This window comes from Panicum virgatum, chromosome 9K (assembly GCF_016808335.1).
Source record: "Panicum virgatum strain AP13 chromosome 9K, P.virgatum_v5, whole genome shotgun sequence".
Taxonomy (NCBI): Eukaryota; Viridiplantae; Streptophyta; class Magnoliopsida; order Poales; family Poaceae; genus Panicum; species Panicum virgatum.
The window spans coordinates 65,242,385-65,266,928 of NC_053144.1; the positions used below are offsets into that span (position 1 = coordinate 65,242,385).

Here is a 24,544-nt window from a genome sequence, read left to right on the forward strand (position 1 = left end):
GGGAAGAGTATTTGTCTATGGGTTGCCCGGTAAAGAGGATTACTAATATGAAGGATAAAGATGGCATTAATACTTATACAGTTATACTACATGTTTAAAATGCTACGGAGTAGGTCTGTTATCGCCAATGATGCTCTGTAACTTTTCATGAATTTTATATTTTTAAAAAAATATTCCTAAAAATAGTGGCAAAAATTAAGGTGGTGTAACTGTGCCATCCTCGCAGCATGATCATTGTGTAGTTTAAGAATTAAGGTAGTTATGAACTTGTGCGTATGAGACAGTGTTAAAAAGATTCAGATTTAATTGAATGCAAACGACTCAATGGTTATTCTAGCTTTCTTTTTCAGATTTTTATATATATAGAAAAGATGGTGATCGTCCAACGGCAAGCGACAAGTATGTACTTTCATTCCGGGAACAAGCTACATGCATGCGACATCAACACAGTTGGGGCAACAAGAATAGTTTGGGAATTGTAAACCTGGAATGGTTCTCATTATGTTGCAAACATATACGATTCACTCATATTGCAAAATAGAGAGCTAGCCTATTATTATTCTGACGAGGGTGAGGCACTAAACAGTACTACTGATGAAGACTGCAAAATACACACATACATATAACAAGAACTTAATCCACTAAAATGCCGCTACTAACTGCTCCATTACTTGTAGATTACAAAATCACTAATAACTACTCTTGCGGCGCTTTCCTCCAGATCAAAGTATCTTGCCTTCCAACAGCTTTTGTGGCAGCAGAGAAATTGAGGGACTCGCCCCAATCATCTTAGCACTTTCTGGGATAGTCATCTCACAACAGACTAAGCTAATTGGTCCTGCGAATTTACTTGATCATTCATCACAGTAGTGGGATGTGCTGCTTAATCTCCTTTTCTTGCGTGCCTTACTTGATTCTGCTTCAACTTCTGCCTCGTCGTCAGCAAAATTCTGATCAGAGACCTCTGGAGGGAGAAAAATATAAAATTGGCATTAGAAAAAAGTTTACTGCATGATGCTACTCCTGAGCAGTGAGTGCTACTGTGCTAGTTGAATTCAGCATCATAGTATATATCGGAAAGAAATAGAAACAGAAGTTCTGGACAATAAACATAACTGATCTGTGTTATTATCTGTCTCTTCTATAAAAAATATCTCTGTGCTAAAAAACATATTAGTGGATTTTTTTGGTACGGATTATCAAACCTTGGCAAGTGTCATGAAGAACTATCATAGCCGAACTGCATTAAATTTTGGACTAGCTGCATAGCTAATTATGCTCGGAGCTGTGATACTTAGTAAAAATGTTCAGACAAATACAGAGGAATTTTGAGCCTTCTGCTGAAATGTATCAGTGAGATGAAAGAAAGCCATCTACCTGTACTTTCACCAAGGAGCTTGTTGTCTCCTTTGCAAGCCTCCCATTCCCTTCCATGAGACACTGAAAGCCTCTTCCGGTTTGTCTGCGTACCCGATTCATGATCGCCAACTGAAGCCTCCAGCCCATCGCTTTGTGCATTGCTACCACAATCACGCGGCCTGAAATGCTGGATCCAGGGATTTGCAGGCAGGCAGCATTTGGTCCCACTTTGCACACGAGGATTAGTCCTCTCATACTTGATGTACTCCCACACGCCCCTGCGGAGAACCTTGAAGCCATTGCCATGGGCATTGTGCGGATGGTTTCCGTGATTGTATAGTTGATGGACGAAAGAAGCCTCCATGGAGCTTATATATAACATGTGTCTCTCGTCTGTCCACCCGGCAGACATCATGTCCAGAATTCGATTTCCCTGTCAACGAATCAAATGAAACATTTTAGTTACTGTGTGTACATATTGGCTAACAGAATGATGTAAGGAAGAAACCAAAAGTCATGATTAAGAGGCACACCACTACTATTTCAATGAATCAAATTATTTGTGGATCAGGATAAAGTATATTATTATTAAAAAATGTATTAGTCCTAAAAGGGATTTATTTTATTTAGACAAGCAGCAGTCGGAATTAGGGAACACATTCTGACATGGAAATGAGAACACTATACAATAACAATTCATATCCAGTTAAAGGGTTGTTGGCCAAGTTTCATTGCATTGCAAAGGACCAAAAATGTTTACAGGATTCAACAACATATAGCAAACTGCACACAAACTCATGTCTCTAGCCAGGTCCAATCGTCCACTGCTTCGACACCTAAGTTTAACTGAATATCAGTTCGCAATCATCCTACCAAGCTCGACTCCTAAGATCATTGTTAAGAGAAAGGAATAATGAAATTACGTACACAAAAGTACAGCTGACATTGAGGAAATTACAGGAACTAAAGAACTGACACGATATGCCAAGAGGGAAAAAAGAAGTACCTTGGCAATGCCACCGGCAGGTGGGTCGGCCTTAATAGGTCGATTCAACGATACATCCCCCATTGGATCCTTTGAAACAGACAAGGAACAAGCAAACGAAGCAAATTCCAAGGATGTGCTTGTATTTTCCTGAAACTTCTCCAATGAAACAACTGCTGTGCTCCCTCGATGAACAGAAATCTTTTTCCCTTGAGAAATTGTAACCAAGCTGCAGAAACGCAGGAGATCAACAAAGAAGCAAACTGGTGCAAGAAAGAGCCGCGATTTCCTAGACACCGGATGATGATGAATAGGATAGACACAGCAGGAGAAGATCGCAACTCAAGAACCAATAAAGCCCCCAAGGATTACAAAACCAACAGCACACCTAAGCAAGAAGAAAACGACCAAATTTCAGCGGAATTCAAGGTGGGTTCTTGACCGCACCCCCAGAAAATCAAACAACCCTCGGAAGGCAGATCAAGGAAGCTCCTAGATTTGGCTCAGGCTCTGGATAAACGGGGAAGGATAGAAGAGGACAGAGATGAGAGGTATATAGCCGCGGCGGAGGGGAGAATGGCCACTGAAACGCAAGGACAATAAAGACAGGATTAAAAAGGGATCAGCACCCGACCGGACCCTCTGGATGGAGCTTTTACGCCTACGTGCCAGCGCTTTTCCACGTGGCGGCCCGACACGTGGCAGGGCGCGGGGAAAATATCTGGCCTCAGATATTTGTTTGGCTGGCCTCTCTTGCCGCCGGAAAAGGGTAAAGGGTGGCGAGAAAAGATCTGCACCTGGGACTCTACGAGGGACCCGCCGCCGCTGGAGTACTCGACTGGAAGAAGCAATGGGCGGCTCAGGCATGGAAGGATCAGATCATCACAACCTGGAGTAGTGGATATCTTTGTCTTGCTGCCGTATGACTCTCAGAATGGTCTAGCATGCTTTATTCTGTTGATGTCCTGAGCAGAGTCACCCATTGATTCTGAGGCAATACAAATCAAATCTGAAAGGAAAAAAATTTGTCCGGATGCTTTCTTGTTCAGGGGCACCAAGGAAGCCGGCTGCTTTCAGCTGGATGTAACATCAGGGACACACAACTAGGATGCCAGATAATATGTAGTCGTACCAGTACAAACAGATAGGGGAAATGTGACGAGATGATAGATAATATCTGGGCTCAAAAGGACAATTATTGAGACGCCAGGTATCTGAGGACGAAAAATATCTCACGGCCAAAGTCCAAGCTGGTAACTGCAACTTGGCAAATATAGTATGCCCAACAACACAAACTGCACACAGGTTCGAGATTATCTATGTTCCTATCTGTTCTTTTTCGTGACACAAAAAACCTCGAATATGCTCGGTGAATGGAACACAGCACACCTCACGTAATAAAGTTCAGCCAGTGGCTTTGCTGACCCCGGGTTACCTGAAGCCCCACGGAGGCATGGATAATTCTTCCCACGTGGGATGGATATATGGAAGCCACACCAACCGAAAGTGCTACAAAGATAATATCTGAGGTCTCGTTTTCGCTTTTCCTTTTGCAAAAGTCTAACAATTGCTATGCAGGTCGTTTTACATATATATCACTTCTTCCCAATATGAGGATACCAGCTACTGTCACAATTCAACTCTTGGGAATTGACCATAGGTGCCTCCAACATGAGCAGCTGGTGGGTTCCCATGAAATAGGTGATAAGACGACACACCGGTGAGAGCCTGAACTACAATTAAGATGCGACCGGAACTTCTTCTACTTCTTCAGATTGTAAGCTTTTCTGAGTCCTGAGGGAGAGCCTGCTATAATCCTGAAAGCAGCAGATGTTAAATCATTAGCAGCAAAAATGTATCATATCAAAATGATCCAACGACTCAGCAATGTGATGATTTTATGCCCAACCAGGAACATGATGAGTATTTACCTGCACTATAGACTGGGCACAAAGCTTCCCGGATAAAACTGCACCTTCCATGGATGCCAAGTATTTCTGCTTTGTGTAATCGCCAGCCAGATAGAACCCTTCAATCGGTGACCTTTGGAGAGGTCGGCAAGGTTCACAGTTTGGGACCGTTTTGTAAACCGATCTGTCAAAGCAAGCCGGAATATTAACGCAAGGAAACAGCACATAAAATTATCAGAGCTACAACTACTTATGATTATCTATCAGGAAGGGCCTTTGACAAATATACCTCGGTGTCTTCACCACATGATACTTAAGAATCTTTGCTTTACTCTGATCAGCAGCAATTTCATCAGGAAATAACTTGGCTAGCTCTTCCATAGTTGCATCAATGATTTCAGCGTCACTTCGACCAATCCATTCCTCAGCAGGAGCAAAGACCAACTCGAGCATTGAACGGTTTGGATCATAGTACTCCTGTAAAGAATTAGAAGACGAAAGGAAAGAAAAAAAAATATGAGTGTGCATTCATTTCCTTTGCTACCTAACATATCGTGATTCATTAATACAAGGCAGCGTCCACTGACATGTTTGCAACGACTAAAGTCCTACAGTTCAAAACATCTAGTGCAGATGACTAAAGTTCATAATGTGCAAGATATCGATATTTCCACGTAATAATGAATTCCTTTTAAATCACCTAAGCCGTAGGACCTTTTATTGTAGTTAATAAAGTAAAATCCAGGTGGTTGTTGTATGACACATGTGGAGGTCGCTGAGCCCCAAAAGATAATGGAGATATCACGAGTGATGTATTAGTATGCTAGTGTTTGTAGAATATTGATAAGGTCCTTAAGCTGGTACCTTGCAGGTTACCGACATGTCTGCATAAACACTTAAGAGTGAACTCCTGAAAAGAAAATAAACATGATCAATACAAGGGGCATATGGTATTTAATACCGAAAATAGACAATCACACATGAACTGCAGAATTTGCGCAACCTGAATAGGACATGAAATATCTTGGTAGACAAAAAAAAGCATGAACTACAGGAATATGGTCGGGAGATGTACCTGCTGAAAAGAAGGTGGTCATATGTGTTTTTCAATTTTCTGTCAAACCTGAGTTATTCAGAACAACATAAATTCTCAGCAAAGCTAAGAAATTCCTCGAGGAACAAGCATAACCACACAAGGCAATGAAGTATTGAAGTCATTTCCAATTCAGACAAAATATTTCAATCAACTAACCATATATGAACATTGATAACAGGAACTCCCACCAACTTCTCCAGCTTCTTGAAATAAGAAATTTCACTCCACGCTTGAGGTACAAGAAGCTTGAAGATATCAACTAAATACAAAGACTAGTCAGTTAAATGAATAGTTGCACAGGAAACAAGGTTTATTGGAAATAAATCACACCTGGTGCTGCACAAACATAAGCATCTCCAGTTATTTGAGTTCCATCGGTAAGTGCAAAATGTTTCACAGTTCCATCAGGATTCAGCTCTATCTTTTTAAGACGAGAATTCAGGCGGACCTCACCACCCCTAGACCGAATGTGATCAACAATAGGCATACATAGTCTTTCAGGTGGATTACCGTCCAAGAATGCCATTTTGGAACCGTGCTTCTCCTGCACATTTACACAAAGTAATCTTTTCAAAAGACCCGCATGCTATCTTAAATGCAAATACATATTAGTAGTTTTCTCTAGTAACGAAGGATACAGACAAGAACAGAAGAATCAACATACGTAAGCCATTTCTCCAAACAGAACAGGAAAGTAATACATTATACGATCACATAGAGAAAATACATCTGTACCTGAAGAAATCGGTTCAAAGCAATCAAAATGCACTGCATGGATAGCTCATCAGGATTTATGAAATTCAGTGCCTTGGACATCGCAATAAAAACCTCATCGTTCACTCGATCAGGAACACCCTGCGCTGATCAAATAATTGTATCAGGCACCACATGGCTCCATAAAACATAGAAAGATATATTACAATCTGTGATGACAACCAAATTTGAAGAGCTCTTATGTGCAAATTATGTGCTCTTTTTTTTCCTCCATTTTTGGTACATTGCTGAACTTAAGAAGGATGAACATTGCTGGACTTTAACTGGAAAAGTTAATGCATCTATAAGCAATGATCAGTCTAAACTTGCACAGAAAGGGCTTTATAACCAAATGTAAGATAAGAATTTGAGCGTAGGAAGCATTTTCGTTTACGGAGCTACCTATGCTTCTTCGGGATGATATGGAAAGGAAAGGAAACAATTTATTGGCAAGCTACAGGATCTTTAGTATTGATGAGATGGCAGAATGTCTTGAACACAGAAACTAGTTTAATTAACACTGAACTCATACCTGCTTTTTCATCCACTCTGAAACTGTCAAGCCATCTTGAGCTTCAACATAAGGTTGACCACCAAGCATTGCTGGCAGAAGTCCAATAGCAAACTTCACCTTCTCAGGCCAGGTAAGCATTTCATTATTTTTCAGTATGGCCCATATTCCTGTTAAAAGTACAGTGGTGAATCATATTACGGCATCAACTAACCTCAACTGTAATGATGTAGTGTTATTGCTGCCACTAATAAACCCTCTAATAACGTCCATATATTAGTGAAATGAGAGAACTAAGATTAGAACGCATTTCTGGATTGTCTAGGAAATCCATTGCTACAACTCCAACATTATGTATAATCTTACCATTTACAGGTGCTGGCAAAGTTTCTGGGAAATCAAACCGGCTGAATTCTCCTGGCTTATTCGGCATGGCAAATATCATGGAGTGCTCTTTCCATTGCAGACGGTCCTCAATACCAAGCTCGCCAAATAAATTCTGTATGTTGGGATAAGCTCCAACTTAAACCAAAAATACATGGTTACATACAGGCTCACAGTAAGTGTTATATATGCTACGAAGGGAATGGTAGCAATGAGCAATCCAGTGCTCTTGTGAACAGAAGAACATGGTTTATGTAGCATTAAAACAAGTACAGCTGTATGGTTCAACTATGGCATTATGGATATTATGTATGGGTCAACATGGTTTATGTAACATTAAAACATGTAAAGCTGTATGCTATAGTAATCAGAAATTTTTTGAGGCTATTTTGGCACTACTAATAACTTAACCGAATTCCTCTCTCAATAATGATTTTGCACAAATAAAAGCACGGCAGACACAATAAAATTGTGGTTTAGAAGTTTGTGTGATGGTGTATCTTAACAGTTTGTTAACATGTGTACGCTACCTGTATGTTTATAACAGAAATAATCTAAAAAAAACAAATATCATGAAGAGAACCTCGAGGACCAGAAACCGTAACTTACAAAAGATATGAAGCCCAGTCTCGTACCAATCTCCATCTTCATCCTTCCAAGCAGCTATCTGTTCAATGCATAAACACACACAAAAAAAAACATAAAAGGAACAAATGGTGGAAACAGTAAACACGAGCAGTTCCGAGAGTGGTAAACAATCATGCAAGTATCTATCAGACCTTTCCGCCCAAAACATCTCTTGCCTCAAGCAATATGGGTTTATGGCCTGCATCTGCCAGATATTTTGCTGTTGACAGACCAGCTAATCCTGCAAATGTCACATCACAAATTGATAAAGCTAAAATCAATTGAGGTTGCCCTTGAAGTAATTTACAAAAAAAAGGAAAACGTTAATTACAAAATTATTCGGACCTGCACCAGCAATTACGACCTGTAATGGTTTACTGGGGCGTTTGCTGTTCCTAAAAAATGAAGAGAGCTGTCCAGCTTCCAAATAGTTTATTGTGCTTTCTAGCGGAGGTCTTGGAAAATCCTTGCAGACAATCTGCAGAAAGCTAATTTGTTATATTTTCACAAGAAATGGCCTGAAAACATGAAAAAAAGAACAAAAAACTGAACCTGCAAAGCAGAATGTCTACGGTGTGAGCTTCTTCCTTTATTCCTCAAGACAAGAGATTTCACAGCAAAGCTTGCAAGGTGACTACTTGCAAAGCATCTCCGGGTAGGAAATTGCCCCGCAAAAGATCTTGCTTGGCTCACTCCAGTAATGTTCATAGATGATAAACAGCCAGTATCCATGTTGAAGCAACTCTTGATAGATTGTTGTCAGCTCGGCTTCCACTAATGTGCAGAGGCGAGCTCCTGCATAATCAAGAGGAGCCATTGGACTCACAGTTCAAGATGTCCTTTCTTTTGTGCATCTTCCAAGTATTGTGAGTAAACTGATCCGGGTTGATAAATATTAATGAAGTTATTGTATGCTCAGAACAACTAATGAATTAACAGCAATGCAAGGGAAACAGAAGAACATAGCTTGGACCTCCTTCTAGGCCATTTCGGTAGCACAGCCGTCTAAGCTTAAACTTCAACCATGTCTCTCACTCTCTCTACCCTATACTGTGTGAGGCATACTCAACAACAGTCTCTACCAGTCCACCAGAACACCGTAAACCTCTGCACCCAGCAAGTGCAGCCTACGCTATGCAAGTTGTAACAGCCAATTCCCAAACCAATCACAAATTCCTGATGCCTTGGAAGTACAAACCCTAAGAAATCCCCCATTTCTGCAGCCTGTTAATACTTTCCGCTTGCAGGTAGCAACCAGCAAGAGAGCCACGGAGCCGCCCCATCCCCCCTGAGGAAGCGGATCGCCACTACCGCATGACTAAACTGAAAACGCAGAGTGAGCAAGCAAGGGAGCTTCGGTTGGTTCGGGAGGGATGCGGCGGTGACTCACCGGAGGAGAAGAGAGGCAGCGGAGGCGGACTAGGCGAGGCGGGTCAGTGGCTCGCGCGTAGCGGAGCGGCGTGGAGGCGGGGGAGCCCAGGTGGGAGGGAGGAACTCGTGTCTCAACGTGGGCGATGATAAGGGGAGGCAGCGGCCTCCGCATTTGGTTGGGGCGGTGGAAAGGGACAAGGAGCACGACGAGCGTGGGGCTGAGGATGTGGTGGAGGAGGATGCCGGCCTTTTGGCGCCTGGTGCGCTCTACGTTTCCGTGGTATATACCGCCACGTCACTTTCCGCAAATTCTTTTTTTTCTCGCTACCAGAAAACTGTGCCGGTTGCCCGGTTGGGTTTTACAGTCATGAAACTTCTCTCCTCCTAGAAAGCTAGAGTAAATTAAAGAGGATGCACTTGCCTTATGAATGCGTGAATTTGAGCTATGCTATGCATAAATGATGAAAAAAATAGATTTAATCACTGATTTTGCATATTTGTGCCTTCACCCTTCTAAAGCGTCACAACTTTCATCTGCTCCTCTTTCAATGAGATCATATGCCGCATTACCTCTTTTGCGGACTATTTTTGTGCATTTACAACTATGTATTTTTCTAGATTCAGAAACTACCATGCCGGTACCACATGTTTGCACTTGAACCACAGATGGCCTCCGTCCTACTACAGAGCACAAATTTCGTATCCAATTCCATGGCTCTTCTCACTATTTCCATTTTCACCGCAACACTATTAGGGCAGTCTCAGTGGGAGTGTCATCGACATAGTTACCTAGACTGAAATCTTAAGAACTGTGGGTTATGGTGATGACACTCCTCTCACATTTCATGACACTCATTTCTTCTCTCTCCTCATACTATTGATACATATTATCAAATTTAATGTCCATAACACTCTTATGACCCTCCCACTGAAACTGACCTTAGCCTACCCACATTGCAGGCTTCCAGCATCGAGGCAATCACTGTGGTACCGATGCTAGAATCCAAAATGGAGAGCACCAGAGCAGAGCATGTGTGTGAACCGAGGCTGCCAGGCTGGGTAAATAAATTAATATATTTTAGCAAGTGACTGTTGCTGGCTTCTTTCCTTCGCGCATGACCGTTGCGGGGGTGACGGATAGGTCCGACGAGTCGGCTCCACTTCTACTCAGCATCGATGACGACGCTACGTGTGTTTTGAATTTCTCAGCATCGGCTAAGGTGGTGTGGGGCTGTGGGCCCAGCTAATATCAGCATGGGCGCCACTATGGCTAATCTTATATGCCAATCGCCACAGGAAGTGTTTCACCTTTGCTTGGACATTTCAGTTTCCACAACCCCTTCCAGATAGCCTCCTCATTTTCATCGCCACCTGATGAGGAGCTAGCTCCTCTCCGGCTCACTCGCTGATCATGTTCTCTATGCACTTTGTTTGCAGACCGACATCATCCAATTCTGCATGGACAGCCAGAGCTAAGATCAGCCTCGCATCCTCCACAAAGAAGGTCTGAGTGACGAGCTCCACATCCCATTGTTCTGTTCCAGGATCACTTAACTCCTCCACTTTCCTGAGTAAACATCCATCCCTCGGCGTGATCGGTCTACGCGTCCACTCCCTCGGCAGCCATGGATCAGACCATATATCGATATTCCTTCCATTACCAACACGCCAAATAATTCCATTCTTCAGCGTTTTTTTGAAAAGTTATTCTTCAGCGTTTTCACCCCCAGCAAAACACTTCATCAGGTATACGACATGACACCCCGGCTTCTTGCCTTCAGCATAGTTCCATCATCTTGCACTCAGTACTTGTGCACACAGGGACGACGCGGGTATGCTGGGACCTGGGAATCAGCGCCTAGCCGCCTAGCTCCTCGCGGGCTCGCGGCGTACTCGCTATCCGGGTGTGTCGAGAACCGAAGATCGAACAGGCGGCCCACTCGCACTTCCCTACCACCCGTCGTCGGTGGATGCGGATAGTCGGGCGCTTGGTGAGAGGATAAGATGAGAGTGCTTTCTTTTGTTTTTTTAAGTAGTTTCCAAACCCGAACCCAATAGTTCCAAGGAACAATTCGATCCCTTCTTCCGTTATCCCAGGTGGCGGCCCTGCGGCCAGGATCTAGGCGGCAAGCAAGCATGAGCGCCGCTGCTACTCTCCCGACCGGCCAGGCGGCGCCGCACGCGGTGTGCGTGCCGTTCCCGACGCAGGGCCACATCACGCCGATGCTGAAGCTGGCAAAGATCCTCCACGCCAGGGGCTTCCGCGTCACCTTCGTCAACACCGAGTACAACCACCGCCGCCTCGTCCGCTCCCGCGGCGCCGCCGCCGTCGCGGGCCTCGCGGCGTTCCGCTTCGCCACCATCCCGGACGGCCTGCCGGCGTCCGACGCCAACGCCACGCAGGACCCGGCGACCATCAGCTACGCCACCAAGCACAGCTGCCCGCCCCACCTGCGGCGCCTGCTCGCCGGGCTGGACGGCGTCACGTGCGTCGTGGCGGACAACCTGATGAGCTTCAGCGTGGACGCCGCGAGGGAGGTGGGCGTGCCGTGCGCGCTCTTCTGGACCGCCAGCGCCTGCGGCTACATGGGCTACCGCAACTTCCGCCTCCTCATCGACAGGGGCATCGTCCCCCTCCAAGACCAAGAGCAGCTGACCAACGGGTTCATGGACACGCCGGTGGGCTGGGCGCCCGGCATGAGCAAGCACACGCGGCTCAAGGACATGCCGACCTTCCTCCGCACCACGGACCCCGACGACGTGCTGATGAACTTCCAGCTGCAGGAGGTGGAACGCTCCGAGCACGCGTCCGCCGTCGTCATCAACACCTTGGACGAGCTCGAGCGGCCGGCTCTCGACGCCATGCGCTCCATCATCCCGGCCGTGTACACCGTCGGCCCGCTCGCCTCCGTCGCGGAGCGGGTCGTCGACCGCAGCCTCCAAGCGGTGAGCTGCAGCCTGTGGCGGGAGGACCAGTCCTGCCTCCAGTGGCTGGACGCCACCAAGCCCCGCCCGCGGTCGGTGGTGTACGTCAACTTTGGGAGCATCACGGTCATGAGCGGGCAGGAGCTGGCGGAGTTCGCGTGGGGGCTGGCCGGCAGCGGCCACCGCTTCCTGTGGATCGTCCGCCCGGACGTCGTCAAGGGCGGCGGCGGCGCCTCCTCGGCGGAGGCGGCGGCGCTGCCCCCGGGGTTCCTGGAGGCGACCGAGGGCAGGGGCCTCGTGGCGAGCTGGTGCGACCAGGAGGCCGTGCTGCGGCACGAGGCGGTGGGCCTGTTCCTCACGCACAGCGGCTGGAACTCCACCCTGGAGAGCCTCTGCGCCGGGGTGCCCATGCTGTGCTGGCCATTCTTCGCGGAGCAGCAGACCAACTGCCGGTACAAGTGCGTCGAGTGGGGCGTGGCGATGGAGGTCGGCGACAACGTGCGGCGGGAGGCCGTGGAGGCGAGGATACGGGAGGCCATGGGTGGGGACAAGGGCAAGGACATGGCGCGCAGGGCCGCGGAGTGGAGAGAGGCCGCCGCGGGGTCGGCGGCGAGGTCGCTTGCCAACCTCGACAGGCTCATCAACGATGTGCTGCTCTCTCCGGCACCATTATTACCGGGCGGCTCACTCAAAATGGCTTAGCTTGAATGATGCGTGGATGGCCCTGATCAAACACACAGCGAGTATGTGTTTCAAATGATACTAGTGAACATTTCAATACAAGTCGGGATAGTTAAATGTCTACCCCTGAAAGACCGGTAATTGAATCAAGGTTGTTTTAAAATTTACAGCATATAAGTCCACCTTTTGTCAACATGAAAAGTTAGTGCAAACTATGTACTCTATAATGGAATCAAGCTTGGAACACATGGGAGAAGCTTTGTAATTGTTTAAAGGCCCCAAAGTTTGAATCATCAGATGCTGTTCAAATTAAAGGTTGGAGATATCCGCAATTCTGGAAAACACAAAAATAGCAAACCTTGGACATAAATAAAACGATATTTTGTGTAGTAACTATGGATCACAATCAGTCATGATCACAATTACCAAATAGAAAGCTGGATGTTCATGCTTTGGTCACGATATTTTTTTTTCTTTAATAAAAGAACTTCGATTCGGGAACAAGTTAGTTCCCTTTGTTACGATGGTCTGATTACGTGTTACTTTTGGTGCCAACTAAGGTTGCACGAACGGTCCCAAAACCGGATTGAAATTGTTTTTGTTTTTTCGTGCGGAGGACATTTGGATCCGATTAGGACTAGGATCGACTTACTTTGCAAGCTTTATATTATATATATTACAGTCTCGGAGCCCCGTGTAATTGGATTTCTCGTGCGCAGGGTCACAGGGGGGGCAAACCAGACTGAAGAGGGTAGGAAGAACTCTGGGGCCGACCGAGATGTCGAAGCGGCCGCGAAACGATCCGTCCAAGGAGGAAGACGCCGCCGAGGGCGAGCCCGAGACGAGGAGGAGGGTGTGTTTGGTTCCCTGGTCTCACTCGCCGGCGGCGCGGCGCCGATGCCTGTACCTGGTGCTGGACGACTGGAAGAGGGGCTACAGCGTCCACCGGCTGGGCGTGGCCGACTTCGTCGAGTCCGACGCCCGCCTGGTCCTCGACGCCCGCTCGTCCGCTTCCAGGCGCTGCACGTCTACACGTCGACCTTCGCGGCCCACGGGTCCAAGATCCTGGCGATGCATCCCGAACGGTTCAGCCCCGGCATCCCCGTGTTCGACACTTTCCGGTGCGGTTACTGTGCGCACAGTGACCCGTGCCCACCCCAACTTAGAGCGCGGCGGCCCGTGCCCACCCAATCCCGGAGCCGTTCGATGCACTCCAAGATTCGCGTACCGGCATAGTGGCAAAGTAACTAATTAATAACATTCAATGTAAGCCTTCACTAATGAAAATGCGTTCACACCTATTCACATGGGTGCCTGTAGACGCAAATCGGAAAAAGAGGCTGTTTGGCTGATCTGATCGACCGTATGACTTGATTTATTTCGATTTATTTTTTTCTCATATAATACTATTCATTCTACCGATCGAGTACTCATCCTACCAGCCAAACAGCCTGTATCCAACTCGTCTTCCTCGTGTAGAAAAAAAAAGAATCGGCCTCCCCCACCGCCGCAGCATTGCACCCCCCGGCGAGCCCTGCGGCTCCACCGCCTGCGCCTGCCGACCTGCGGGGCGACACCGCCGTGAATCCCCCAAGCACGGCCGGAGGGCGCTTTCTGCGCGGCAGACGGATTGGACTCCGGCAGAGAACTCGTGCTGCGATCGGCGAACTTGAGCAGAGTGGTTCCCCCGCCACGGCCGGGAGGGATATTTCTGCGCGGCAGGGGTATTGGACTCCGGGAGGGAGCTGGTGCTGCGATCTGCGAACTTGAGCAGAGTGGTTCCTGTGCGCAAGCTCTCAGTGCGGCTCGTGGAGGATGAGGAAGACGCAGAAGGTGGAAATGGGGTGTTCCAGAATTACCCCCCCATGGGTTCTGCTGAAGGGATTGTGATCCACCCTTACGCTCTTCAGAGAAGGTGACTGATTTCTTGTCCTTAGGCTCTGTTGTTTATTCTTTTGTCATAGTTACAATTTTGTAAATTCTTACCCTGTGAACCTACGGATGCATGCTTGTGTAGATTAACTAATTGTTTAGATGTGACATGTTACATCTTAATTAGATTGGCTTTCGACAATTGCTAAAGTTGTAGGAAAAAGGATTTATTACAATATCTTCCTGTAGCATATTGTCCGATTTCAAGGGAGAAGTCTCAAAGGTTTGGACCCCAACTTGCGAGGTATGCCTGATGGTTTTATTAGAATCTCTTCTTGGATCGTATTCATGCCTGCTAAGATGTCTATTTTACACTTCTGCAGACAAAGTTATATATTCGTCTCCAAATTTTGATCCAAAGGTTTTCCTTTCGTGGGTCCATAAAGACACAATTGCTGCTGACTTAGAGTATGGTGCTCTCACCTTGGAAACTGATCTCAAAGGGAGAACGCAGCAGACATTGAGTCGAAATTGAGACAGATAGAGGAAGATGCTGAAGGTGCAGGTACTTCTCATTTGCATTCAATCACAGAAAGAATTAGCGGCGTGGCAAAATCGTGCATTTGAGCCTCTATTTGAGAGCCAGGTATACAGACTATCTCTGCAACCACTTTTTATCCAACTTGATTACAGCTTTTGTGGCATTTCTTCTTGGGAGCATTACGTTGTTGCCTCCTGGTACAGGCACAAGCTGAGAATATCAGATCTGTCCAGGGGATGCTTCAAAGATTCGGAACATTATTTAACGTACAAAGTGCAATCCGTGGGAACATTACAAAAGGAGAATATGATCATGCTGTCAGAGAGTACCAAAAAGCAAAGTCAATTGTTCTTCCTTTCCCATGTACGTCAACTTCTTAATTTATTTTATTTGACCTGTTTTTCAACAGGGGTAACGGGGTATTCAATTGTTTGAAAACCTGAGTGGTAATGGAAGAAACTTATGTTACCTATCAAGATACCTAAACTGTTGATGATTCACAATAAGCCTGAGTGGATTATTTTCACTAGTTTGTAGGAGTGTAGCATGTATAAAGAAATCGCTCCCCTACTCTCCTATGGTTTCGTGGCAACAAGTGTTATGGATTATTAAAGTATGTGCAATGTGTGTTCGTGATCGAGAAAAATGTGCAATGTATGTTTTGGATTCATTTCTTTTTGGCTTATATGCTGATTGCATAGGGTGGTGAGGCATGCATGGGCGATCATATTCAGTGATGTTATTTTTTAGGCTTGTAGCTGACAAGTTATTCCTGGATAATCCAGCTCACGCATTATAGAGAATGAGATTAGGATCAAGTTCCAGTCTGTATGTGACAAAATTCTGCATTGTCTATATTATGTCTAATGGCTTACCTATCTGTTTCATCAGATAATAATCTGCACTCTGAAATGGAAGTAACAAGTAATAATCTCCCACACTTAGAAATAGTAGGTTTAATGCTAGGTTTAACTGTGGATCTTAAGCGTTAAATTTTTTTGTGGATCCTACTAATGGTAGGGACAACTGTAAATCTTAAGTGTTAGGAATTTTTGGCAGATCAAAATTGATGCTGGGGTAATATTGTTCTTGTCTTTTTTTTATAGTTTTTGCTCATTGTGTTATTTACCTTCCCTCTTGCTCATCCTTTTGTTGTTTTGATTAGTCAAACTTGATCAGAAGTGCTGCACAGAGTTATCTTTTGGATTCTGGGATTAACTGGGGAGCAGCACTGTCAGTAAAAGGTATGTAGATGTAGAGCCCAACCCCCCCCCCCCCCCCCCCAAAAAAAAAGAAAAAGAAAAAACATTTGTGCTATGTCACTATATGTGTTTCAGGATTTGTTTTTGAAACAATCAATGGTATTTTAGAACTGGACTCTCCATCATGGGATGATGGGATGCAGTTCAATCTTTGTAGCATCTTGCTATTTACTGGAAGACAGTTACATGTAGAATATGTTCTGGGTTTACTCTGTTTGTTGAGGCTGTAACTAGTACTTGGATAAAACTAATGAAAATAGATTCGCATCCTTATGCTTATTGCTGTTGACCAACGGCTTTTGTTGTCTTGTGAAACTAGAGTGTTAATATCATTGCTTTCTCCTTGCAGGGCATTCGGGATGCAACTCTTGATTTACTACACATCCTTGTAGCAGTACATGCAGAGGTCTCCATCATTTTCTATTCTTATTATGGATATTTAAATTTTGTCATGACAGCATTGCCTTTCCTATTAATATGCATGAAATTGGTTTAAAGAAAAAAAATACCTTTTATTGGATACTTTACTGTCATCTTTGGCCCACATGTTCTATGCCAAACTGTTGTATTCATATGTGCATCAGAAAAAAAAACACTTTTCCTGAGTACCTAATCCGCTAAGAACAGAAATAGCTGTTTCGTTTATAAAAGAGACTAGTCCGCTGACTGCCCCTCTGAAATTCCGTTGCTACCTCTGTCCCTAAAACAAATAGCACAGGTTACTGCAAAAGTCCATATGGTATTTTTAGAAGTGGATAGATTGTGCGCCTAGTAGTTAACTGGTTCCTATCTTCTTAGAACGAGTTAGCTGGAAAGGTCTAATTTTTTCGCTTTTCACCTTCAAATATTATGAATATTGTTCATAATATGCAAAATGCTGTAGCATTCTTGCAAAGGTTGTGAGATTAGTCCATTAGTTAGATAAAGAAATGGTAATGTAATGTCGCAGCTCCCCCGGGGGTGCTTGTTATTCGATGAATTTCATATCTGATTGCACTTATATCTTATCCATCAATATTTTACTCCATTCCAAAATGTATGTCGTTCTGGTATTATCCTAAGTCAAACTTCTCCATCTTTGACGAAGGTTGTAGAAAAATATATATGAACATCTACTATACCAAAGAAATGCATTAATAAAGATATATGTCATGGTGGATTTAATGAAGCTGTTTTGGAGTTGTAGGTGATGGTCCATTTTTCTAGAACCTTGGTCAACATTAGAGAAGTTTGAATTAGGACAAAACTAAAATGAATTGCATTTTTAAATTGAGTATCTTAGAGTACAATTTGACTATAGTCCTGTTTAAAAAAACTTGACCTGCGGGGGTGAGACCGCCCCCACGGCATTGTTTGAGAGGTAGAATGACATTCTCACAGCAGGCCAAGAAAACCCCCGAACCCCTGCCTCACCCGTACACGGGAGCCCGTCGCCTTGTGAGTTAGGCCGGGCTCCACAGTGCTTTGGACGTGGGACAAGCGAGGGAGTTTTTTTAACCCCAGAGCTGAAATTCGCCCCCGAGGGGGATCGAACCCAGGACCTCTGGGGAGTGCCTCCAGCGATGCTACCACTACGATAGCAGGCCTTTGGCGACTATAGTCCTGTTTGAAACAGAATGGTATAATAAATCTACGATCAAGGTACTGTTTTGTATGCACAATACAAACCATGGACCATAGAATACACTCTTTTGTCACCATGAAAAAACTGTGATTATGTACGGGCGGAACCAACAAACTTCTCTGTTTCTTCTTCCAAATCTTCTCTCTCTCTATCTGCTGGGGGCTAGTCGAACGAAATAAATACAACCTGAAAGGCTCGTGTTTTGTTTCCGTCATATGAAATCTGGGTCCTGATCATCTGCTCGCCGAGAAGTATCTCCATCGAGCATTCTCTTCGTCATGTTGGCCCTCTGCACAAGTCGAACCAATGCTTGCACCACCTCTGACATTGGTGGCCTGAATTCTGGTTCGGGCTGCAGCAAGAATTTGGTTCACAAGGTTCAGACTTCATTTAGTTGGACATGTTTGTAGCCTACTGCTAGTCTGCACAGATGAAGAATGGAACTCCTACCTGGACACACAGCGCGAGCACATCAGCAAATCGGGATAGAGATTTGGCTGGGTATAGACCCTTGAGTGCAGGATCCACCATCCTGTCCAATGCATCGATGTCATGCAGCTGGGGAGTTGCCCACCGCACAAGTGACTGCTCTGATCTGGGTCTAGAGCTGTAATGTAAACAGTCACACAATGACAGATTCGATCATCAGTTACCGCATTTATAATTTAAAAAAATGAAAAATGGATGATGAGAGTGCACCTATCAAATGGTCTACGCCCAGTCAATAGCTCAAGCATGACAACTCCAAAGCTGTAGACATCACTCTTGAGGGTGTACTGACCGGTCATGTCCACCTCTGGGGCAGTGTATCCGGCACTTTGTTCTGCTGCCTGCACAAATTTATTTGGATGTAAACATTACAAAGATTCTTAGTAAGCCATACTGTCTGAAACACAAGGTAAGAATTGCATAGCTGACGCATACCTAGTAACCAAGAGGATAGTGAATAGGCTCATAATAACCTCATTAAACTGGAGTTTTAGTATCTTAGCTACCAAAGAGTTCTCTATGCACTGAAATTCTTTTAACTGGACTAAGCAATCGGTCTTCTTGAACTAAATATTTGTATTGACCATTACCTGGAATTCAGCATCAGGAATAAAGCTTGCAAGTCCAGCATCTGAAAGGTGAGGATTGAATTCCGAGTCCAGCAAAATGTTTGATGACTTGAAATTCTTATGGATGATGGATGGAGAACATATTTCATGAAGATACCTACGAATTACATTGTAGTGGGAAACTATAAGGATCTACATATTTCAAAAGGAAAATAGAATGTTACAGTATATCAAGTAATGAGCAGGCTCAATAATCATTGAAGCATCTTGTTCGAGTTAATATTTTGACAATGTTTAACCAACAATACAAATTCCAAGAAGATTAGAAAAGAGTAAAAAAGATATATGCATAAACAAAAAAAAATATATGCAGGGATGTCTTTTGTTCCATTATCTAAAATATGATACGCATGCATGTAGAGTTGCAGACTCAGTATTATAACTTATGCCATTCAGATTAATAAATATGCTATCTATAACACAAGCCATCCAGATTTCCACTTACTCTAGTGCACGAGCAGAGCCAAGTGCAATCTTAACACGAGAGTTCCAACTAAGTGGCTTACTGTACTCGTCAGAAAGGTGAAGTAGATCATGAAGCGATCCATTCCTGTGAAAATCATACACAAGCAAGTGCTGCCCATGTTCCATACAGTAGCCCACAAGCTCATTCAGATTCGGATGGTGTAATTTTGAAATATTTGAGACCAGTTCAGCAAAGTCATCAGATGATTGGAATGGCATCACGGTGCTGTCTAATTTCTTGATGGCCAGAACCTAGATAGAGTAAACAAAAGTAAGTGTGTTATATTTAAATAGCCCAACTCTGTATTCCACTACATAAGTACTACTACTACCTAAAGAAAAAGGGCAAATATTCAAACAGGAAAACCGAAGCTGTCATTATGCAAGAGAAAATGTGGTTACAGGAGATTCTAAGTTCCATTTTTCCCCATTAAAATATCTTGCTATGAAAATATAATTTCTTCTTAGCTCTGTTTGACTGCTACCTTTCACTAATGTTAAAATACATGCATGAAGTGACATAAGGGTTATTGTGGACATGTAACCACATAGTGGCGGATTGAAGATATCAGCCATAGTTTGAAAGACCTTACAGACAGTAATTATGTAAATTTTTCATGTGCCTTTTGAAATACATAGGAACTGTGACATAAGGATATGTAGCATACCTTTCCATCATTGAACTGTGCCCTGTAAACACGTCCAAAAGTACCCTCTCCAACAAGGTTGTCGAAGCTGAAGCTATCTGTTGCCATCTGTAGATCCGCAACTGAATAAACAGTTGCCTTTATAGGTGCTATATTGCTTTTCTTTGAAACAGGTTTGTTTGAAAAATCATCATCATCATCAAACGATTTGTGGTGTTCTATCTTCAGGGGTGGTTTCAAACTAATCGAAGTAGGTGAAGACAAAGACTCTATGTCTACTGCAGTAGACTCGTCAATAGGCTTCATGTCTGCAACATGTGTATAAGAAATATCCACATAATTATTAGATAAAGCTGGGAAAACATCTCTCAAGTGAGAAAGCCATCAAGCTAACTGACCTTTAACTTCGTTCGAGGGGAAGGAAGTGAATGGCTGGTGCTGTTCAAAGTGTTCTTCCATAGCAGCTTTGCGTTTTCTTCTTTTTATTAGAAAGAATGCAACAATTGCTCCAACAACCAGCAATGATATGATAATTCCTGCTACACCTCCACCACCTATTCCAGATTTTCCACCAGAACCATCACCATTCTGCCCTGGGCCGTTCCGACGATTCGGGGGAGGCGGCGCTGTATATGGAGGTGGAGGTGGCGCTGGTCCTGTGCTCCAAGAATTTCCGTCAGTCCTATACACAAGAAGCATATTAGTCCAAGATATAGCTCTCTAACAGTTGCAGGTCAAGAAGTAGCAATAACTTACTGTATACTGTTTATCTTCTTAAGCTGACTAGGAATCCAACCTGTGAAACGGTTGTTTGCAACATTCCTATAGGCAATCAAGTTATGAGATATGGTACTGAACATGCAAATAAAGCACCATTGAATTGCACTGTTGATTACTCACAGAGCTTCAAGGGGGAGATTAGCTAGGACATTGATATAACCAGTAAATTGATTGTTCTGCAAATATCTGAGAAGAAAAGGAACGGGTTAATGCATAAAATCCTAACGAGGCATGTCTAGGAGATGAAAATAAATACACGCATCCTTTCATACAATTTTTTCAGGCTTGACAATCCAGTGAAACTTTGTGGTAGATCACCAGTAAGAGAATTAAAGGAGAGATCTCTGCATCACATTGAATAGGATAACGATGAGAAACAAAACAGAAGGAAAATGAACATAAAATGAGAAATTTTACTACACAAATTGATGCCCACAAAGTACTTACAGTTCTGTCAAACTATAAAGGCTGGAAAATACATCGGAAATATTTCCTAGTAATTGGTTGTGGTTAAGGTTTCTGCACATGCCAAGAAAAAAAATCATTTAGCCCTTCCAGATGATACATACTCCAAGGTAAAACCAACTCCTGGATGCAAAGGTACTCACAAATACTTAAGATTATTCATCGTTGAAATTGAGTAGGGTAAATTTCCGCCAAACTGATTTCCTGCAAGATTGCTGCACAACAAGAGGAATCGCCTAACGGTCATGCCACCTGAATAGTTAGATAACATTATTCACCGTAGGAACTTACAGTTTCTCAAGCTTCATATAGGGAAGATTGTACTGTATTTGGTTTCCACCGCCAAGGCTGTTTTGGCTCATGTCACTGCATCAAAAATTGATCTAGGATGGTTATCAACTGAAGTCTTACAAACAAAGTGGAGCAGAAGTTAATAATTAGGGACTCACAGCTCAGTCAATGAACCCAAGTTATTCATGTTGTAGGCCAGATTCCCGGAGAGTCCCAAGTTCGGCAATAAGCTACAGAATCAAACAAAAGGAAGATACATTAAGAGGGAATACGAAATGAAACTGTGCTATAGCAACTATATTGTGTCACAAAACTGACATTTTAGTGACCCCTGATCCTGAGCAAATTACCCCCTTCCATGACTGGCCACAAGGATCACCACCATTTGCCTGCCAACCATTGAGCTGCCCAGGAGAATTCAGACTAGTAAAGAGTGTATTGAGGACAGCAACTGCAAGTAAGAGAGACATGCATGATTTTAGAACAGTAAACAGGACGTGTCGTTAAACATCTCAGTTCATATGCAAACGAAATAGTAGGAATATGCATACATAGCATGACTTATAATGGGGAAAATCACCATGATAAGGAAAAATGATCTTCTCAGAGAAATCTATAAGACAGTTTCGATGCTCCATTTGAACATGAGATGAAGTAAAATACAAAGGACAAGAGGAGCCTAATCAAGAAGCTGCCTGAAAGGAAAACAATTGTGTTATTAAGGTGAGCTGTTAAAACCAAAAGCCTCTCACAATGGCACTCTTCTAGCCACCAACTCTTGCAAGAATCTAAAAATAGTACTTTGAGTTCAGCTGATGCTACTTGAGGTATTAAGTTCAGAGGCATCAGCTAACAATAGATTTTCCTCTGAACAACAATAGTTGAAACTGCATCAGCCTTTTTCTTTTTGGAACCCTTCCGATTTCTAAACGAGTAGTAGAAAAAGAGTTGAAACTGGAAGGGAGGGAAAACCCAGAACAACAATAGATAAAGATAGCAAGAAGAAAGACGTTACAGAAACTAGAATTTCCTCTGAACCCAGCGCATTCCCGCTGCCGAATCACCCATCAAAATCCACCAAGAAGTTGCAGTTGCAGGCTCTGCGGCAGAAACTGCCAGCCGGACGTACAGTATACCGTACAATTCGTGAGCTTGCGAGCGAACAAACAGAGACAACATCCTGCCCACAGTGTAGAAAGGATAAAAATCGAGAGCATCCTCAAATCTCGCACAAAGCAAAGACCTCTAACCTGGTATAATTTCTAAAAGCAACGTTAAATACTGTAAAAACTAGAATGGGGAAACTCGCGAGAAGAAACCACGATTTGGTTCGAGAAGAGAGCCGTCCCGTAGATTTCCTGATTCGGAACCGAATCTACCAGAGCATGGTATCAAGAACAACCCATCTGGTAGGAATACCTGGAAAATTGACCCCTTGGAAATTGGAAGAGAGAGAGAAAGAAATCCGACCTTCCTTTCTGAACTGAAGACATCAAGCAGAGCTCTAAAGAGCAAACCAGTTACTGTGAACAAAACGAAGAAGAGCAGAAGTTTCCAACTCACGATCGTTGGGGTCCGTGTCCGCAGCAGCGAAGATCCGTCTGCTGCAGCAGCAGCATCCGAGGAGCAGCAGCAGCCATGGCACGCCCACCGTCCCACCACCGCCTCCGCTCCTCCTCCCCATCCCCGCGCAGCAATGCTCTCCTTCCCCCTAACGAAAACGCTAGGAGTCGGAAGGGAAGAGCACCCCTTTGTTTACTCGGCTCCTCCGAATCCGACCGATTTATCCCCTTGTTTCACGGATCGTTTCAATCCTGGTGATGATGAAATTGTGCGTGTGCGCGCGTGCACTGGAAACTAGCACGGCGGCAGCTGGCAGCCCAGCGCCGGGACAAGAACCCGGGTATGATGAGGTCAATTGCTTCGCTGGTGTTGCTGTCAGGGGGCATTCTCGTGATTCCGGTGGCCGGGGGTGTAACGTTCGGTAGTAAATCCTTATCCTATCACTTCTATTTCTAAATCAAGCAATAATTTTTTTCTAGAATTGAAATTAAAACCGGACAAATCAATTGGAATTCAAATGAAAATCCGTACTAATCAATCATAATAACCAGAACCTGAACAATAAATATCCCCCACAATCACGACAAGGCATGCATACAAAGTGAATGAAATAGCATAGAGTTGGTAATTTATGTAGATCATAATCGTAACTAGAACTTGAACAATAAATACCTCCCACGATCACCACAAGGCATGTATACGAAGTGAACGAAATAGCATAGAGTTGGTAATTTATGTAGATCTATTACACTATTTGTAGCAACGTATGCACACTATATTAGTAAAATATGATAAAGAAAATTCAGACAATTTTACATATTACCCACGATGCTAGTACTGCTTGTGTATTTTGATTTGTCTCCTTTCAGTTTATTTCGATTTATTCCAACTTACTCTCTAAAAAAACATGCTAGAACTGGTGCCATGCCTCGTCATAGGACGACAATCATCAGGCAGAGAGGGTTGGTAATTAGGCCGTGTTTAGTTTCGGCACAAAATTTTTTAAGTTGGAATCTTTCTAATTTGAAGTACTAAATGAAATTTATTTACAAAACTTTTTGCACAGATGGGTTGTAAATCGCGAGACGAATCTAATGATGCTAATTAATACATGATTAATCAATAATTAGCGGATAATTACTGTAGCATCACTGTTGCAAATCATGGATTAATTATGCTCATTAGATTCGTCTCGCGATTTACAGCACATCCATGCAAAAAAATTTGTAAATAGACTTAATTTAATACTCCATGCATATGTCAAAACATTTGATGTGATGTTTTTTTGTTCGCGGAGTTTACGAGGTGTGATGT

General features: G+C 43.9%; 4 protein-coding genes and 1 long non-coding RNA gene across 13 annotated transcripts; 2 read left to right on the forward strand and 3 right to left on the reverse strand.

Moving 5' to 3' along the window:
* Nucleotides 1-502: 502 nt before the first annotated feature.
* On the reverse strand, nucleotides 503-2,980 carry LOC120647078 (cold-regulated protein 27-like). Its single transcript, XM_039923698.1, has 3 exons — nucleotides 2,366-2,980; nucleotides 1,378-1,792; nucleotides 503-964 (listed from the first exon to the last, which is right to left on the reverse strand). The coding sequence occupies exons 1-3, from the start codon at nucleotides 2,426-2,428 to the stop codon at nucleotides 855-857; spliced, it is 588 nt and encodes a 195-aa protein (XP_039779632.1). The 5' UTR covers nucleotides 2,429-2,980; the 3' UTR covers nucleotides 503-854.
* A 612-nt stretch (nucleotides 2,981-3,592) lies between these two features.
* On the reverse strand, nucleotides 3,593-9,251 carry LOC120647077 (15-cis-phytoene desaturase, chloroplastic/chromoplastic-like). Of its 2 annotated transcripts, XM_039923695.1 has the most exons (15): nucleotides 9,016-9,251; nucleotides 8,178-8,420; nucleotides 7,971-8,103; nucleotides 7,778-7,866; nucleotides 7,608-7,665; nucleotides 6,981-7,136; nucleotides 6,636-6,784; nucleotides 6,086-6,205; nucleotides 5,681-5,894; nucleotides 5,507-5,609; nucleotides 5,330-5,377; nucleotides 5,119-5,164; nucleotides 4,544-4,731; nucleotides 4,276-4,438; nucleotides 3,593-4,161 (listed from the first exon to the last, which is right to left on the reverse strand). In XM_039923695.1, exons 2-15 carry the CDS (start codon nucleotides 8,355-8,357, stop codon nucleotides 4,084-4,086), a joined length of 1,725 nt encoding a protein of 574 aa, XP_039779629.1. In that variant the 5' UTR covers nucleotides 8,358-8,420; nucleotides 9,016-9,251; the 3' UTR covers nucleotides 3,593-4,083. The 2 variants fall into 2 exon arrangements, with proteins under 2 accessions (XP_039779629.1, XP_039779631.1); XM_039923697.1 differs by lacking the exon at nucleotides 9,016-9,251 and having other exon boundaries at nucleotides 7,608-7,866; nucleotides 7,990-8,103.
* Nucleotides 9,252-10,841: 1,590 nt separating this feature from the next.
* Nucleotides 10,842-12,916, forward strand: LOC120647079 (7-deoxyloganetin glucosyltransferase-like). Its single transcript, XM_039923699.1, has one exon. It carries the CDS (start codon nucleotides 11,133-11,135, stop codon nucleotides 12,621-12,623), a length of 1,491 nt encoding a protein of 496 aa, XP_039779633.1. The 5' UTR covers nucleotides 10,842-11,132; the 3' UTR covers nucleotides 12,624-12,916.
* Nucleotides 12,917-14,068: 1,152 nt separating this feature from the next.
* Nucleotides 14,069-16,821, forward strand: LOC120647082. 3 transcript variants are annotated; one of them, XR_005664681.1, is made up of 6 exons: nucleotides 14,069-14,517; nucleotides 14,662-14,778; nucleotides 14,858-15,120; nucleotides 15,219-15,378; nucleotides 16,181-16,259; nucleotides 16,627-16,821. It is a non-coding gene; the product is annotated as an uncharacterized LOC120647082 (long non-coding RNA). The 3 variants fall into 3 exon arrangements; XR_005664680.1 differs by having other exon boundaries at nucleotides 14,071-14,517; nucleotides 14,686-14,778; XR_005664679.1 differs by having other exon boundaries at nucleotides 14,074-14,778.
* A 691-nt stretch (nucleotides 16,822-17,512) lies between these two features.
* LOC120647080 (protein STRUBBELIG-RECEPTOR FAMILY 6-like) lies at nucleotides 17,513-23,575 on the reverse strand. Of its 6 annotated transcripts, XM_039923702.1 has the most exons (18): nucleotides 23,231-23,571; nucleotides 22,248-22,362; nucleotides 21,986-22,118; nucleotides 21,826-21,897; nucleotides 21,668-21,742; nucleotides 21,520-21,591; nucleotides 21,359-21,430; nucleotides 21,184-21,255; nucleotides 21,032-21,097; nucleotides 20,888-20,953; nucleotides 20,530-20,813; nucleotides 20,153-20,439; nucleotides 19,465-19,736; nucleotides 18,981-19,116; nucleotides 18,601-18,731; nucleotides 18,352-18,508; nucleotides 17,880-18,253; nucleotides 17,513-17,579 (listed from the first exon to the last, which is right to left on the reverse strand). In XM_039923702.1, the coding sequence occupies exons 2-17, from the start codon at nucleotides 22,303-22,305 to the stop codon at nucleotides 18,113-18,115; spliced, it is 2,094 nt and encodes a 697-aa protein (XP_039779636.1). In that variant the 5' UTR covers nucleotides 22,306-22,362; nucleotides 23,231-23,571; the 3' UTR covers nucleotides 17,513-17,579; nucleotides 17,880-18,112. The 6 variants fall into 6 exon arrangements, with proteins under 6 accessions (XP_039779636.1, XP_039779635.1, XP_039779634.1 ...); XM_039923701.1 differs by lacking the exon at nucleotides 22,248-22,362 and having other exon boundaries at nucleotides 18,981-19,077; nucleotides 23,231-23,575; XM_039923700.1 differs by lacking the exon at nucleotides 22,248-22,362 and having other exon boundaries at nucleotides 23,231-23,572.
* Between the last annotated feature and the right edge of the window lie 969 nt (nucleotides 23,576-24,544).